Raw genomic sequence first — 17,305 nt, 5'->3', positions numbered from 1 at the left:
TATGCTATCAATGGTAAAAGCGTATTTACCAACGATATTTACCTTTTATTGACAAAATGAATCCTACTACCAAATTTTTATTTTTATACAAACCAAGTTTTGCCATCATTGCGTGCACCATTTGTAAATCACACAAAAACTACAAGTGTACACTTATGCATATATAGACTTTTCTTCTCACTTTTCTTTGTTTTGAAAAATCCTTCGTCAATGTTATTAGCCCAACTTATTATTTTTCCTTTGTTTCTAAGAGAGATTGTCTAAAAGACATCCCTTTCATTTTGTGTTAAAATATAGGTTGCTGAGTATTAGTTCATTCACAATGCACGGAACACATTGCCAAGCATCTATGCTTCTCCTCTGATGACATGTGGACATCCTAGCAATAACAAAATTCCATGAAAGTGCTTCATGTAATGAATTCAATTGTGCGCACGCTCTTCTTGGAAAAAAAAATTGTGCTCGCACTCAATCAACTTCCCCATCTCCTATATGTGTCTCTTAACGTCTAATGGCTTCAACCCCCCCCCCCCCCCCCTTCCCCCTTTGCCCTCGTGAAATTCTAACTTCCATATCTTTCTAAACCGTGTTTCAAAGAACACATCTAGCATATTCACCTTGATAGTTACGAATTTAGGAACAAAATTACAATATAACAAAGTAATCGCATGCAAGAATAGTTTAAGCCCCTTTACATTGCATAAACAAAAACCCCTAGCTATGGGCTATCCAATGGCTAGACAAGTATGCAAGAATTAAGATCCTTTTGGTGCTATCTTGTGCAACCTGTGCTAGATCATTCACTCATGAATACTATGTTTCTTGTGGCAAGCATAATTCTTCTACACAAATTTTTATTTATTCATTAAATGAATCCCGTTAACCAACCTTTGAATCACTGAACATTGTTTTGTAAACAACATTGATTTCAAAAGGACATTGTTCTACTAACTAACAACTTCAAGCCTTTTAGTAATGCTTCAAGCTATATGTACAAGGTCTAAATGTGATCACTTGCAAATATTAACTGTTATTAACCCTCCTCGCCACTTTACAACATGTTTACAAAGAATATTCATTTGGCATTTAATGCCAATCCCTAATCGGCACCAACTTTATCAATCTTCCTATAGTCTTACTCATATCTTGCTCTTGCAATCTTCCTTTATCTACTAGGCTAGGGCTACCAACCATACAAAGCTTTCTCGATCATTCTTCATTATGTTTACTCCTTTAAGACAATTATTAACTAAATTTAATGTGTATACCTATTTTTCTTGAACAGCATTTCTTATATTTTATTTTATTATATCTTAAAGAGTTTGTACTTGTTTACGAAACTTAATCTGATCTGTGGTTTAAGATCTTAAACCCTTTTTCTTATTCTAGCATTCATGAATCTTGGGCATGGAGCAAATATCAAATCTCTAGGTGGATAGGCACAAGCATCAAGTATTTGTAGGCACAAGGACCGCTCAAACAATGGAAAGGACTGAAGATAACAAATGATTCCCAAGTCTTTTGGATGATATGACATCATACCAAAATAAATAACATTCTTTAAGCTGTTGCAGGTCTAAATTATTATGAATATTTTATAGTTGTCGTATGATAGACCATGACCATGCAACACAATAAGCATCATTCTCGCCTAACCTTCCCTAGCTCTAAATTTCATTCTTATGCTTCAAGATATCCTTCAAATCTTGCTATTCGTTTGAGGTGCCTGCTCAAGCAGCATTAAGCAAGTCTGAAGCTGAAAGTAATAAATCTACTCATTACACAACATACCAGTAGAAAAACAATTAGACAAGCATTAAAACAATCTTTAAACATGAACATACCAGCAGACACAATTGAATTTCATAAAACAAGCATTGAAAGCTCAAGAGCCTTAAACGTGTCTCTTGAAAGATTAATAATAGCACGAATAAATAAAACCAATCGCACATCTAGAAGAGTGAGGATATCACAAATACCCTTTTCAGAGAAAAACTTTTATAAAATCTCCTAAAGAGCATACATTTAATTTCATAAAATCTAGATCCTGGTTTTCTATACATGATACGTCCCTGCTCAATGGCAACACATAAAGGGTTTACAATAATTTGAAATGATAAAGAGGTATCAAGAATTAGACACCATCTGCCTCCACGTGTTTTAAACAATTATCATTACACGCTTTACACAAAATATCCCAATTCTTAATCTAAAGATCGATGGGTATTTGCAAACCATCGTAACTTAATTGAACATCTAAACCTTCTGTTGAAAGTTTTGCAAGCTCACTGTTAATGCTGTCATGATCCATGGTATGCATCATTCCTGTGAAAAGTAAAACAAAACGTATCTGTATCAATGTGCGCAAACTAGAACGTGTCACAATCATCTGTATTTATTAAGACTGGTATTTCCTCGTACAATTATAAGACTTGTTTATACCCAGCACAGGCATAGAATAGGTGGAAGGAAATTCCCAACAACTCATGCCTTACCAATAAATAATGTCCGCTTTGGACGAATTTTGCGCACTTCTGTGAGAGCCTACACAAGGTTACTAAAAACGCTCAAATTCCACTACAGGCTTATTGATTTTCATTGCACAGTTTCAACTGACATACCTTCCGCAAAAAAAGGAAAAATCTTTTGGTTACATTATGTTGTCCTTACCCGAGGAAGACCAAAGTGGGTAGCACTTGATCGGTCTGGTCTCAAAGCATCCTGTGACAAGTTCATATTACAGGCCCAATAGCTTAACATTAGCATCATGAGAAAATCACAAAAAAACAACAGAACTTTTGGATTCAGATCTCCACAAGGTTGTGAGACAACATCGTAAATTCATAACCTCTCAACACATGAAGGGAGTCATACTTCGTGAGAGAAGTCACTAGCATGAGGTCGGGTTGATACAATTCATATTCTCAGGCCACTTGCGAGTGATGCCAATGTCATTTTCAGAAAGCTAAGAATAGCCCTACTAATCTAGGGTCAGAATATTTTGTTCACTGTATTTGATGAGCACGCACAAAACATGCGCACTCTACCTCAAGTATCAGTTCTGCCTGAGTAATTTTCTGTCTTAGCCATGTTTTGTCGCCTATTTAAGGTGGTTGTATCACTTCTCGTAATGGAGGAAAACAAGCCACGTTGGTGGGTTAGCACTAGGGGTCATTTTGAGGATGTGAGAAGGACTACATAAGCGTTACTCCCACACATTGTACTCATCATATGATGTGACAATGAACTCCCCTCCTAATCTAATCCAGAGGCCTGCTCTCCCTTTTCAACATCAACCTCTCTCTCTCTTTTCCTTCTACTACTCCACTCTCTTCTTCCATTTCTAGATCAGTCCTTCCTTGCATTGGTTCCAGAGCACACACTCTTGTCACCTGCTTGTCTACCTTAACCACTCACTTCTTTCCACCCTGCCCATTTCAGTAATCCTTTCCGCACAAATGCTTGGAGAGCAAGGATTACAATGCTCATCGCTTCTACCAGAGGGACATCTGTGGCCAGAGCTGCCTACAAGTAGCAACACAAGGACAGACAAGCAGCAACCAGAACCAACCACCACAAGTGACCAAACGCATACCTCTACCAGAGGGACATCTGCAGCCAAGAGTTTCCTACAAGTAGCAATAGCAACACAAGGACACACGAGCAGCTATCACAACTAGCAGCAGAAAACAGCACCAGGACAATAGACAAAACGCATATCTGCTCTAGCTAGACGCACTTCTACTCCAAGAAGGTGTACTTCTGCTCCAAGAACATGCATGCCCGCTCTGGACCCCAATTTAAGCCTCCTACGGCAAGCAAGGGATGCACACTAAGAGACAGGTCAACGCAACCAGTGTAACCACAAATTCAAATAAGTAAAAACGTTGATGCAGCAAGAAAGCCCGCTCCCCAAATTCAGCATATGAGCAAACCTTGATGCAGCAAGGGAGACCTCCTCCATCCCTAAACTTACATGCGAGCGAAACTTCTTGAGTTGGTCAACTGAAGCGAGCTACTGACCTAATTGCAGACACATCAGCTCCACCTCCAAGTTACAGTTCAGTGATAAGCTGGTTTCATGTCCAATCAAAGGACACTTAAGGAAAGCATGTCCCTTATAATGCAGGTTTTCAAAGGCTTCCTGTGGCAGCCAGAGAGTTCGCAAAGGCCGAAGTGAGTGGTAAGCGGCCGGTGATCGATTCTCCTACACGTCAATGAGGGGCTCAAAAAGGGCCCGCTCCAACTCCAACTGGCAATATCCCAGAGCAATGCCCCCAATGGCTTTCCAGAGTTCTGAGACCAACCTCCCAGCATCTGACCGAGGACCACTCAATAGCAATTTGCTTGTGCCTGTCTGAGCCCCACTCACTGCATCGACCCACTATTAGATCCATCATCAATGCCAATTCCACTTTTGCTAGCGTTCAAAATGTTGCAATTTTTTGAAGTTTTTCTTTGTCTTTTCGATGGCCACAAGCTACAATAACATTCATATCCTCATTTCTACATGATTTTATCTTTTCCTAATACAGCTTGCCAAAAACATTCCTCCATAGCAGGCAATGGCAACATTGGCTATGATGTCAAAACTCCAAGAATTTTTTCTAGGAAGGGATCAAGTAGTTCAAAATGATAGACATGATGTTTCTATCCTCAATTCTATCAAGCTGCTCCAGAATCTCATGAATGCTGGTGAGATGAGAGAGGACAGAATCTGCCTCTCTCGTCCTGACTGAGCAGAGCTGATTTGAGTTGAAACAATTGCTTGTATTGCCCACATCAAAGTTGCCGTCCACTATTTTCCAAGCTTGAGTTGTAATGTGACTCGTAATACTTAATTTCACACCACTTACAATCCGGGCTTTGCTTGTCCATCATTTTTCCCCTGCCCTCAATTGCTTGGCATTAGTGAGGGTTTTGCCTGTATTTTCTCAATAGTCTTCATAGTTTATTTAGATAGTTTTCAATGCTATTGAGCTCTTTTCCTGCATGAGACATGCATTGCTGCATGTATTATTGCATACAGAGATTGAAAATGACACAATATTATCATATCAATGGTGAAACCCAGACCATTGATGTACGTTGCAAAAATAGCCGAAAGGGAATTGATGTAGTTTTTAACCTCTTACCGTCTGGAACTTTCAAAAAACTGCAAAACATTGTCATTTGACACCTCATGTTGTGTGCCATCTGTCAAAACTAGCAGAAACTAGCACAAACTGCTTCAATTTTGTGTATAGGCTGTTGTAAATCACTTCGTTACGCGTGAGGCCTTGCAAAGCAACTGCTCTCACTAATTCTTCACAAGTGCTCGCATAATCTCATCCTCCGCATATGCAAATGAGCATAATAGTTGTTTGCCAGCTTGCTCTGAGATGGATGTTCTAATGCCACATGAAGGGAAATGGAGAAGTAAACAGCTGCTGAAATGTATTACACTAAGGATTTTGTAATAAATATATATCTAGATGAATCCAGGAACATACCCAAATTCATCCTCTAAAAACACAACACAATGTGCACTTTCAATCTCATGATAGTCACTCATAAGGGTGAAAACCATAAAATCCATCACACATAGCAGGGAATAGCTACTACAACACCCCCACTGACGTCATCGATGCCCAACAACACGGGTGTAGACCATAGTATAAACATATGCTCTCACACATACAAATCCACACACCCACACATACTTGAGCCTCCATTTATACAAAGGTCCTCGTATTGAGTTTCTGTTGGCACGCAGGAGGTGAAGGGCAGACTCAGCCATGAAAAAGGCTAGCACTAAAGGAGAAGACTATTCAAGAAATAGTCTACATTCTTTTCATTCAAGCTACAACTACTTGTGAAGACGATTTCATTTTGGTCTCTCCCAAATGAGCATCTAAGCACCCCTACCCTACTTAACTAAAATCTGATTCTAAATCAGACGCCTCACTGTATAGCTAAGGTCCCTGAACATTAGATGCACAACTCTGCCAAAGTAACCTGGCTGACACACTGCCATGATTAATTAATTACCAACATATGAGAGCATTATCCTAGCAATTTTGCGACAACCAAGTTGAAACTCCTTGTCGTTGGGGTTTGGTGTTAGTCTCTTAGTGTACTTTGTTGATGTCAATGTCTTTTTCTATTGATTGGAAATTGTCTTTACAATATCCCTATAGGTTGTTTTAGACGATCTTATCTTCTTTTGCCATATCCCACTTCTGAAATCATTATCTACAAGTAATATCTCATTTTTCTAGCATGGAAAAAAACGGATGGAGCTAGTGTCTCAAAGATAATCAATCCACTAGTTTGCAAATCAGAGTTACAAAAGAACATGAAAGTTTTTCAAGACAAAGGTGCTTTAACAGGTGCCATGTGTACAATGCTTCTTTTTTTAAATCAGACCCCAGTTTGCTGCACTTGTGAATTTACCGAATAGAAGTTACAAATAATGTGGGTCTGTCAGCCCACAGTTTAGACATGAAATGTTAATATAGCACACGACTCATATGCCTTCATATGAATAGAATATCCAATGTTACAAATTACATTTTTTCCAAAACAAGCGAAAGAACAAAGGGAAGAAGGGAATTTGTAAGCACCTTTAAACAAAATTAAGAGTTAAATGAGGAATATTAGAAAATACAAAAACTTTGTAAGAAAAGCTATGCCTTTATTCTCATCAGTACCCAAGCATAAGCTGCCATCTAGGTTTTGAAATATTCTCAAATCTCTTGGGTAGACTCAATGCTTACTAAGCTAAAATCCCAACCCATACCACAAAAAATTTGACAGCTAAAAGGAAGATAGCAAAGCAACAAATAAGACAAAGAAATGCAAGCCAGCAAGAGAGAGAGAAAGAGAGAGAAAGAGAGAGAGAGAGAATTAAGCTAGGTTAAATATCAAAAACAAAAGAAACACTGGTGCCAACGCAAGGAAGCAAAGATAAACCAACACACATGCAAGAAAACAAATGAAACACCAATGCAAACACAAGACTTACCAAAATTAGCAATTCACAATTTTCTAGAAGTGGGTATGTCTCTGCCGGCACCTCACTCACATCACTGCAACAAAATAGTACAATGCAGACTGCTTCATTTCTTTCTACGATAAAATATATATATGATTCTATAGCAATAGCAAGACGCAACCCTTGCGCAGATGCATTACTATTGCAGTATTCAAACAATGGAAGATAGCACAAAGTTTTACATTTAGGAGCAAACCTGATATAGCAAATGTTGCCAACTCGAAAACCAAGAGACCTGTAACCCGGTCCATGCCAAACTGGTAAGGGTGTAACCTAACAACACCACAGGCCATGATCAATCACACTTTTCCAACACTAATTATGTTGCTGACCTCATACATTACAAGCTCCAGCAAGCTGAAGAGGCAAACAAATATAATGCATATGCCACGTTTTCAACCCTCCACATGATTCAATCTGGTAGCAAATGGAGAGTTGTCATCCCTTCCATTGATGTTATACACACATAAATACAGACAAAAGAAATGAACTGCCACCACAAAAGATGAAGATTAGGTTGTTGCATTGCATGCATTCAAAAACTAAACATGTCTATAATTCAAAATACTTCCTATCTGCCAAAACCATAACCTTATTAAAACCCTGCACTCTAAGAATCATTCTAGAATGTTCAACAATGATTCTCCAAACACTTGAATAACAAAATAAGCTTACCACTTACAACCTTATCTTCTCTAAGCTTTTGAAGACTTGTATTTACCAAAGGCCGCAGCCATAAAAGAGGGTGGATGAGGAGCTTCTAATGGTCCATGTCAAGAACCACATGTCCATCGATGACATAAAGAGAATCCACCATATTCGACTATGTATTCCCATTGCTGCCTTCGTGTCTAGTGACCCAAATCCTAAGTTCCATCACATGCACACTCAAATGCAAATTTTGTAATGGGGACTTAGATAGTGAGGGCCTCTTTGCATCCACCATCTTCTTGGGGTGGTAGTGCATGGGAGGGGTGGAGGAGTTAGCAGACATGCGGGCAGCATGGATCAGCGGAGAGAGACAACATGAAACTGTCGAGTGAGGGATGTAGAGCCTGCGCATGACACGGATAGCGACCAGAGCATGCACGATCGAGGTCTGACCTATCTCCGCCCTCTTTCGAGGAGACCGCGAGACGAGGCATCATTCTTGATATAGCTCTTCCAATATAGAGGCTAAGGAGACCACGGCCTCTGCCACAGCAGGAGACAGCCCAGCAGACACAGATCCAGGATATCTTTGCAGCCCACAGAAGAGCCATCACGATGCCGAGTTTCGGCTTGAGTTTAGGTTTCTTAGTTTTTTCACATCCAATTTTTGTTTTGAGATTTTGAGCTATATAGCTTAGCTTACCATAGCACTCAGCAAGGGCCCTAGTATGCCCTTTGCTTCAGCCCTCTGTGGCTTGTATGACTTTCTTTCCATCTGTTGTACTTTGTCTCATAGGCCCATGAGGCCTCCCGTGGACATTAATCTCTCTCTCTCTCTCTCTCTCTCTCTCTCTCTCCCATTACAGCATTCAAGACCCCTCTATCCCGCTCACAAGGTGAACCAGGTCATCCAAGAGGATCTCTTGCAATTACACACATTCAAGACTTGGTTGGCACCTCTTGAGCTCCCTGTGAAGCTCAGCTTCTACAGAGACCATTGTGTACGGATTTCAGAGGAGGGCTTCATCGACCTACCAAGATACACGTGGATCCACCTCCCCCACTCCATGAGAATTTTGATCGGGTAGTTCTGGGTCTCATCACAGCGTCGTTGTATAGAGAATGGTCGAGAGGAGGGCATACCCAAAGAGGGCCGCATCTGCACCCTATGTGATTCCCGAGAGATCGAGTCAGAGAAGCATTTCGCTTTCAGATGCCCGGTATATACTACGACATCAGAGGTCAGTACCACTACCTTTTCAGAGATGGCTTCGGCTCCCTACCTAACTTCCGGTGCTATCCACACCAGGTATCCTTCATTCATGAGGCCATACGACAAAGGGAGCACTTGCTCAAGGCACGTAGGGGCGATCCTGACACACAACCACACTCCACTTAGAGCATGATCACGGAGTTTTTCCAGCTAGACCGTATTAACCAGCAGGACTCACGAAGGCAGCGACCCGAACCAAAGTCAAAGACACACTTAACTTGTCAGTGCACTGAGGCACACATCACGCTAGGGAACCTTCCTTCCATGCTCACTAAACTAGATGTACGACTTCCATGCTCACTAAACCAAATGTACGACCCACAGGAGTGATTGTGGCACTTGTTCGCCCGCCGCAGGGCTACAGCCAGGAGACTACAACGGGCTGTACATATAGACAGCCGCCAGTGCCCTATCATAGGGTTTTTGTCACCACATCAGCCTCACACATCCATGCCCCCCTCTGAGGGGTGACACTCTCGTTCGCTTCCACTCTAAGAGTTTTCTCTTTATGTACCAACGCCGTTATGGGAAACATTGTGGATTTTCTTTTGTATTCATCCTAGGTGCTGATGCCCATTTAGTGGTTCCGACCATCAGTTCATTGTATCACCTTCTTTTAGTCTCATAGACCCTTTTTGGTCTTCTGAAGATTTTAATAGACTTTCTTTCTTTCTCTCTAGGCAGACATGGCACTTTATGGCAAAGTCGGCACTGTTCGGATAGAGGATATTATGAGCACTATTGGGGTCAAAAAAGGCTATCCAACCTTGTTTGGCCTCTATATAGACAAGCTCGATACTTTCATCATTGCTACTCTCTAACCAGATGCTTGATCTAGATCCTCATATAGGCAGATGATATGGTCTTATTCTCATCCTCAACAAAAATCCTCAACAAAAAGCCTCCAGTGACACTTGGATGCATTGCGAGACACATGACTTGAAGGTCAACCTTGGTAAAACTAAGGTCATGATCTTCAATACATCACGGGCATCACGGGCATCCATGCACAGAGAGAACTTCACACTAGACGGATCACTAATTGGGATTGTTGCATCTTATACTTACTTGGGGATTCTTTTCTCTGGCTCAATTTTTCAAATGTGACCAGCGTTGCAAGTCCAATTGAGCAGGGTGTTAGAATTATTGTTATAATTTTAGCAGTGACCAATGTAATGTAATAAGTAGGTTAGGGGCACTTTTCCCTCACTTAGAGGTTTTCCCCCTAACCACAGTTAGTTCACTAACTACGGTTAGTGAAGGATAAGGTTTTGTCACTTAGACAAAACCTATCACTCTATTCAATTGTATCACTCTCATCTAATTGCAACTACCGTTTCAGCTCTCTCTCTCTCTCTCTCTCTCTCTCTCTCTCTCTCTCTCTCTCTCTCCTGCTCTTGCTCTCACTTTGCTCTCTCCCATTCTCACATTTGGTATCAGAGCAGGTTCTTCCTGCTTTTGCTCCTGCTGCACATTCGCCTCCAGCTCTCATCCTCCAACTCCAGCCCGCAAGCTCCCTGCTCCTACAACTCGTCGTCCATACAGACCGTCCATACAATCTGTACGGACTGATTCCGTACAGCCCGTCCGTACCTGCGCTACCATTTCGTACTGTCCCATCGTCACAGTACGCCATCGTCGCCATACAGCAGGTCTTCAGCCGTATAGCCTGTTGACAGACTGTACGGTTTACCATACAGTTCCGTACGTCCCTTGTCGAAAGCGCCGTCCGTACAATCCGTACGGTTCATCGTCGCCAGCCGTACAGCTCCTACGTCATTCTTGCATTTGCTGTATTTTCTTTCTCAGACATGGCCCAATAAGAAGGGAATATGTCATTACTGCAAAAAGCTAGGTCACTACATTGGAGAATGCAAGAAAAGGCTTGCAAAAGAAAAGAAAAACAGCTCCGGTATGGCTGTCTCAGATTCAGCTCCTCATGCATCTGACAATGAGCAAGCTACAGCCAACTTTGTGGAGCACGACTATGCCTTCTTGTCTTGCATTTCAGACTCTCAGTTGGTTGCTCGGGATAGTACAGCCACTTGTAATGATGCTTTCAGTGTCAATGAGACACAAAATACATGGTATTTTGACAGCGGTGCCTCAAAGCATATCACTTCTAGGAAGTGTCTCTTCACATCTCTGCATCCACCACCCATTGGTAAAAAGGTCACATGTGCCAACAACAACTCCTATTCAGTTCGTGGTACAGGAGAAGTTGAACTTACAGCCATTGATGGCTCAACATTCAGAATTTCTGATGTCTTGTATGTGCCTGGTATCACAAAAAATCTACTTTCAGTGTCCACTCTTAACAGAGCTGGATTTCAGGTCATTTTTTAAGATGACAAGTGTGCAGTCCACGACCAAGAGCATGACTATGCCTTTAGATTGTCTGGCACTTTGTTATGTGGTCTTTTTCAGCTTGACATGTATGAGAAAAGACCAGCACATGCTCTTGCAGTTTCCACTCCTACTGCTGCTATGCAGAATGCGGAGTTATGGCATGCCAGATATGGACACATGCATTATGGCAGCTTGATGACGCTTCAAAAACATGCCATGGTTGATGCATTGCCTCCTCTTGAAACACCTCCTCCACATGCCTGTGAAGGGTGCATTCTTGGTAAAATGCACAGATCTCAAGGATGGATCAGTTAAAGCTGTTCGAAAATTACAGCTTATCCATAGTGATGTCTGTGGTCCCATGAGGACTCCATCATTGGGTGGTCATCTTTACTTTGTCACTTTTATAAATGACTACTCCAACTACACTTGGGTTTATGGGTTGAAACGCAAATCAAAAGTGTTTATGGTTTTCAAACACTTTGCAGCCATGGTTGAGAATGAATCCAGACTCAAGATACAGACATTACGCACAGATAGAGGAGGGGAGTACTTGTCTGCAGATTTTGATGCTTTTTTGAAAGACAAGGGCATTGTACATCAGCTTATAGTGAGGCTAACTCCTTAGCAAAATGGCAAAGCTGAGAGAAAAAATCGTACTCTAATGGAGATGGATAGATGTACGCTAAAAAGCAAAAAATTGCCTCACAAATTTTGGCTTGAAGGTCTCATGTGTGCCAACTATGTTTTGAATCGGGCACCCACAAAAGCTTTGAAGACCAAGACTCCCTATGAAGTTTGGCAAGGGAGAAAGCCTTCTGTGGATCATTTCCGTGTCTTTGGATGCCTTGCATATGCTCATGTGCCCGTTGAGTTTCGGCATAAGTTGTCTAATAAGGCAATCAAATGCATTTTTGTTGGATACAGTGCAAAGAGCAAGGGCTACCGTCTCTACAATCCTGTCACACGCAAGATTATTGTCAATAGAGATGTAATATTTTCAGAAAATTCAGCTCACACTCAAGCTGAATCTGATTTGCCTTCTTCTTCCGGTGATGTCTTTGAGGGGTTACTACCCATTGCCTTGGGTTCCCCTGCTGATATATCTGATGAAAATCAGAATTTTCAGATACCTCCACATGCTCCAATTCAGCCACAGGATGTCATACCACCTCCACAAGCCGTGGAAGAGGTTGTTCAGCAAGAAATTGCAGATATACATGCAGCAAAAACAGTCCCAAATTGGCTGTTACAAACTCTCAGGGAGAGTAAAATTGATGCTCCATTACCTGGCAGAACTCGGAGTGCAGTAAGGCATGGGAGAGGTGCTCTTTCAGTTGAATCAGCTTATGCAGGTACTCTTCTTGATGAGGAGGAACCTGAGACATTTGAAGAGGCACATGATAATGTGCATTGGATGAATGCCATGCACAATGAGTTGTAGTCCGTTCAGAAAAATCAGACATGGGAAGTTGTCGATTTGCCACCATGTAAACATGCCATAGGTACACGGTGGGTTTTCAAAGTTAAAAGAAAGCCAGATGGCACCATTGACAGGTACAAGGCAAGGCTGGTCGCAAAAGGATATGCTCAGAAAAAGGGCGTAGACTATGAGGAGACTTTTGCTCCTACATCCAGAATGACAACCATCCGGTCAGTTATCGCAATGGCTGCAGATTTTCAATGGAATGTTCATCAGTTGGACATAAAAACAGCCTTCCTTAATGGAAACTTGTTGGAAGAGGTTTATGTCAAACAACCTCCACGCTTTGAAATTTCAGAAAATGCACTTCAGGTATGCAAGCTGAATAAAGCTTTGTATGGGCTGAAACAGGCCCACGTGCATGGTATGCAAAAATTCATGCCTTTCTGACCAGCAAGGGGCTGCACAACAGTCCAACTGAGAGCACCCTCTACATCAAGAAGGATGGGGGGGATATTTTAGTCATCATTCTTTATGTAGATGACTTACTGCTCATAGGGTCAAATGAAGATAATATTGCAGATTCTAAAGCTGAATTGCAAACCACTTTTGACATGTCAGATTTGGGGCTGCTACACTTTTATTTGGGGATCCAGTTCACTCAAGAGAAAAGTGGCATCGGTATGTCTCAATCCAAGTATGTGCAAAAACTTTTAGACATATTCAACATGCAGGATTGTAAACCCATAGCTACTCCCATGGAGCTGGGGCTGAAGCTTACAATGCATGAAGCAGGTGAATCCTTTGATGTCACACTCTACAGTCAAGCTGTTGGATGCCTCATTTATCTCTACAATACACGACCTAATATTCAGTTTGCAGTTTCTCAGGTGAGCAGATATATGCACAGCCCAAAGACTATGCATTGGCAGGCTGTAAAACGCATCTTCCGTTATTTGCAAGGTACCAAGTCTTTTGGCTTGATGTTTCCCAGGGGCGGTGACTTGCAGATGCATGCCTACAATGACTCAGATTGGGCTGGAGACTATGACACTAGGCAGTCCACAAGTGGCAATTGTTTCTTTTTGGGCAAAGCTTGTATTTCTTAGTTGAGCAAGAAACAATCTACAATGGCTACCTCTTCATGTGAAGCTGAGTACAGGGCAGCTTTCACAGCGACAGTTGAATGTGTTTGGCTACATCGTTTATTTGCTGATCTTCATCTTTCATTGGAGGGTCCTTCTCCAATTCTCACTGATAGTCAGAGTGCTATTGCAGTGGCAAAGAATCCTGTGTTTCATGCTCGCACGAAGCACATTGAGGTTCACTATCACTACGTCAGAGAGAAGTTGCATGCAGGAGAGATTAGCATGATCTATGTGTCAACACATGACAATGTCGCAGACATTTTCACCAAAGCACTTCCACGTGAAAAGTTTGAGGCATTTCGCAGTGCCCTGAACTTATCTCCTTTTGGTGATTGATCATTTCCTTGTACATGACATTGGCACTGCAGGGGGGTGTTAGAATTATTGTTATAATTTTAGTAGTGACCAATGTAATGTAATAAGTAGGTTAGGGGCACTTTTCCCTCACTTAGAGGTTTTTCCCCCTATAGTTCACTAACTACGGTTAGTGAAGGATAAGGTTTTGTCACTTAGACAAAACCTATCACTCTATTCAGTTGTATCACTCTCATCTAATTGCAACTATCGTTTCAGCTCTCTCTCTCTCTCTCCTGCTCTTGCTCTCACTTTGCTCTCTCCCATTCTAACACAGGGGATACGCCGCCCTTGCTAGACTTGACCAGCAATTCTTTCACTCACATTTCCAGCCCGGACCAAGTCTCTTCTCTTTGACTCTCTAGTCCCCCCAACGGGTATGTATGCCAGCCTTGATGGGGGTCAAACCTATTAGATACATTGGGCTCCAGTGGAGAGGCTTCAGGTTCTCTTATTGTCATGGATGTTTTGCAATAAGCCCTCACTGTCGCATCAAATAGTACTAGCTGAGTTTGCACTACAGCTTGATGCAGCATTCCAGGTTATCACGTACCTTTACCGCATTAAAGATTATGGCTCTTGTAGCACAAGCCGACGATAATTATTGTGGCTGGCCCTAACCTCATCCCTAGCTTTGGCAGCTGAGGGAGTTCAGAGGTGTTGGTATGCACATACATGTAGATGGTTTGAGAGTTGGGGGCCTCACAAGGACAGATTACCTCCCTTTCAGTGTAGCACTAAGGCCCCCTCTATCCCGCTCACATATCACAAGCTGAACCAAGTTATCCGAGAGGATCTCTTATAGCTACACACATTCAAGACCTAGTTGGCACCTAGCGAGCTTCCTGTGAAGCTCAAGGACCACTGCTTGTGGAGTTCAAAAGGGCTTCATGGACCCACCGGGGTATAAATGGATTCACCTCCCCTATTTCTTGAGGATAACGATCCAGCAGTTTCGTGTCTCCTCACATCGACTCCATATCGAGAGTGGGTGGCTTGAGGGCATACCCAAAGAGCATCGCATCTGTAATTTATGTGATCAGCAAGAGATCAAGTCGGAGGAGCACTTCGCTTTTAGATGCCTTGTATAGTATGAGATCTGAGGTCACTATCACTGTCTCTTCAAGGATGGCTTCGAACCTCTATCTCGTTTCTTGTTCTATCTAGATCAACGATGTCTACCAACTTTCATTCACAAGGCCATTTGACACAGGGAGCATTCCTCAGAACGCATAGGTGAGATCAAGGTATACAGCCATACTCCACTCAGAGGATGATCACTAAGTTTTTCCAATCAAACAGCACAAACCAACAGGTCTCAAGGAGATGGTGGACCGAAGGACTAGAGAGAGATGGTAGACCCACCAACAAGTTGAGACACATCAAATTGGGGAACCTTCCCTCCATGCTTACCAGACCGTAGGCACGATCGACGTGGGTGACAGTGGCACTTGTCCAACGTAGCAAGGAGACCACACATGCCAACCATCGTCAATAGTGAAGACCCCATTACAGGCTTTATGCTACCACAGCCTCTCACATCACCAAGTCTCCACCTAGGCTTGCCCCCTCTACTAGCTTCTAGATGATTATCACAGCTATTGCCACATCATGGCCTCTCCATGGGTGTAGAGAGATTTTTCATAAGTATCGGTATCTCTATAATTAAGGACATGTTGCATTTGCCCTGGGTGTTGATGCCCGCTTAGAGGCTCCATCCTTTTAGCTCCTTGTATCAGGTTCTTTCACTCTCATAGACCCCTTCGATCTTTCGAAGAATTTTAATAAGTTTTCGTTCTTTCTTTCTCTCTTAGGATGGAAGAGAACATCAAAGGACGACCAGGGAACTACAAACATGGTGTTCACACTTTGCGGATGTTTCAGTCTACAAATATGCAACGGTATGCACCAATAACATGGGGGAGTACACATGCAAGATTCCACAAGGGGTGGTTGATTACCTCATCACAGCCCGCAAGCAACACATTGTGAAAGAAATACAAAAGAGGAGGAGACTATGCAACAGAAGGACTTAAGGATATGAACAAGGGATTATATTACTGTTTCACAGACCTCCAGAAAGCCTTTGACAGTGTACTCCGCGCAAACCTATGAGGAAGAATAGAGGAACTGAAATTATCCCTAGAATTGAAACAAGAAATGTTCAGGTTGTATGAAAATGTATTAGCTGAATTGGCAAGACTGTTACTAGATGGATAAACCTCAAAGGAAAAGTTAATCATGAGCAGTGATATAGGGGTCAAATAGGGATGTCCAATCCCAGCAGCTCTTTTTGGTCTTTTCATTGATGAAATAAAAGAATGGATGAAATCTCAACAGGTTACAAATTGCCGGTTCTGTTATATGCAGACGATGTAGTCTTCGTTGCGAAAGAAAAAGTAGCCTACAAAGAAGACACGTGGATGCACTAAGGAAGTTTTGTGAGCAAGCAGAAATGCAAGTGAACATTGCAAAGAGAAAGATCATGATCATTGGGACATAACAACAGCATATATCTTTTACTTTTGCAGGGAAACAATTGGAGGTGTCTTCATCACACAAATATTTGGGTCTAGAGTATGCAAACACTTATGAATGGAATACATGCGTGGAGAAAAGCGTTATGGGTGTGGCTTGAAGGCCCTATACAGCTTCCAAAACCAATGCAGAAAGTCGCACTTGTGGAACTGGGAGATGAGAAAGTCCTTGTGCACAATGTTGGTGTAAAAAATCATTCTCTACAGAAGCCAAGCTTGGGCTATTGGACTCTCTAGGTAATACTGGAAAAGAATAGAGGCAATAAAAAAGGTTTCTCATAGGAAAGTTGGGAATCAAGGGACAAACCCCTTACCCCTGCATGCTAGCAGAGGCAAGGATAATACCTATGGAATGGGCAAGCATTATCTCAACACATTATGGATAAAATGGACTCCCACACAGAGCTATGGATGCAACAAAAGACAATCGCTGGTACAAAGATGGAATCATTTGGGTAGAGTTTTCGGGGATAAATGTTATAGGTCTTCCTGACAAAGAGAGAGGATTAGAGAAACAAAGAAAATATAGTTCAC

General features: G+C 42.0%; 1 protein-coding gene across 3 annotated transcripts in view; it reads right to left on the bottom strand.

Moving 5' to 3' along the window:
• Positions 1-2,007: 2,007 nt before the first annotated feature.
• Positions 2,008-17,305, bottom strand: part of LOC147884918 (Metallo-hydrolase/oxidoreductase superfamily protein) — a 122,764-nt gene continuing 107,466 nt past the window's right edge. For 2 of the 3 annotated variants that reach the window (XM_087397539.1, XM_087397540.1), the window contains 5 exons: positions 7,233-7,309; positions 7,007-7,070; positions 2,671-2,721; positions 2,496-2,544; positions 2,008-2,325 (listed from right to left, as the gene is read on the bottom strand). In XM_087397539.1, the coding sequence (XP_087253665.1) occupies positions 2,210-2,325; positions 2,496-2,544; positions 2,671-2,721; positions 7,007-7,070; positions 7,233-7,309 (357 nt within the window). In that variant the 3' untranslated portion in view covers positions 2,008-2,209. The remainder of the gene's footprint in view (positions 2,326-2,495; positions 2,545-2,670; positions 2,722-7,006; positions 7,071-7,232; positions 7,310-17,305) is intronic. The other variant, XM_087397538.1, reaches the window with a different exon arrangement.

Source organism: Dipteris shenzhenensis, chromosome 26 (genome assembly GCF_047967505.1).
Source record: "Dipteris shenzhenensis isolate YYH24624 ecotype China chromosome 26, Dip_SZ_1.0, whole genome shotgun sequence".
Taxonomy (NCBI): Eukaryota; Viridiplantae; Streptophyta; class Polypodiopsida; order Gleicheniales; family Dipteridaceae; genus Dipteris; species Dipteris shenzhenensis.
The sequence above is the reverse complement of the archived record's forward strand: the minus strand, read 5'-3'. Positions and strand labels throughout refer to the sequence as shown.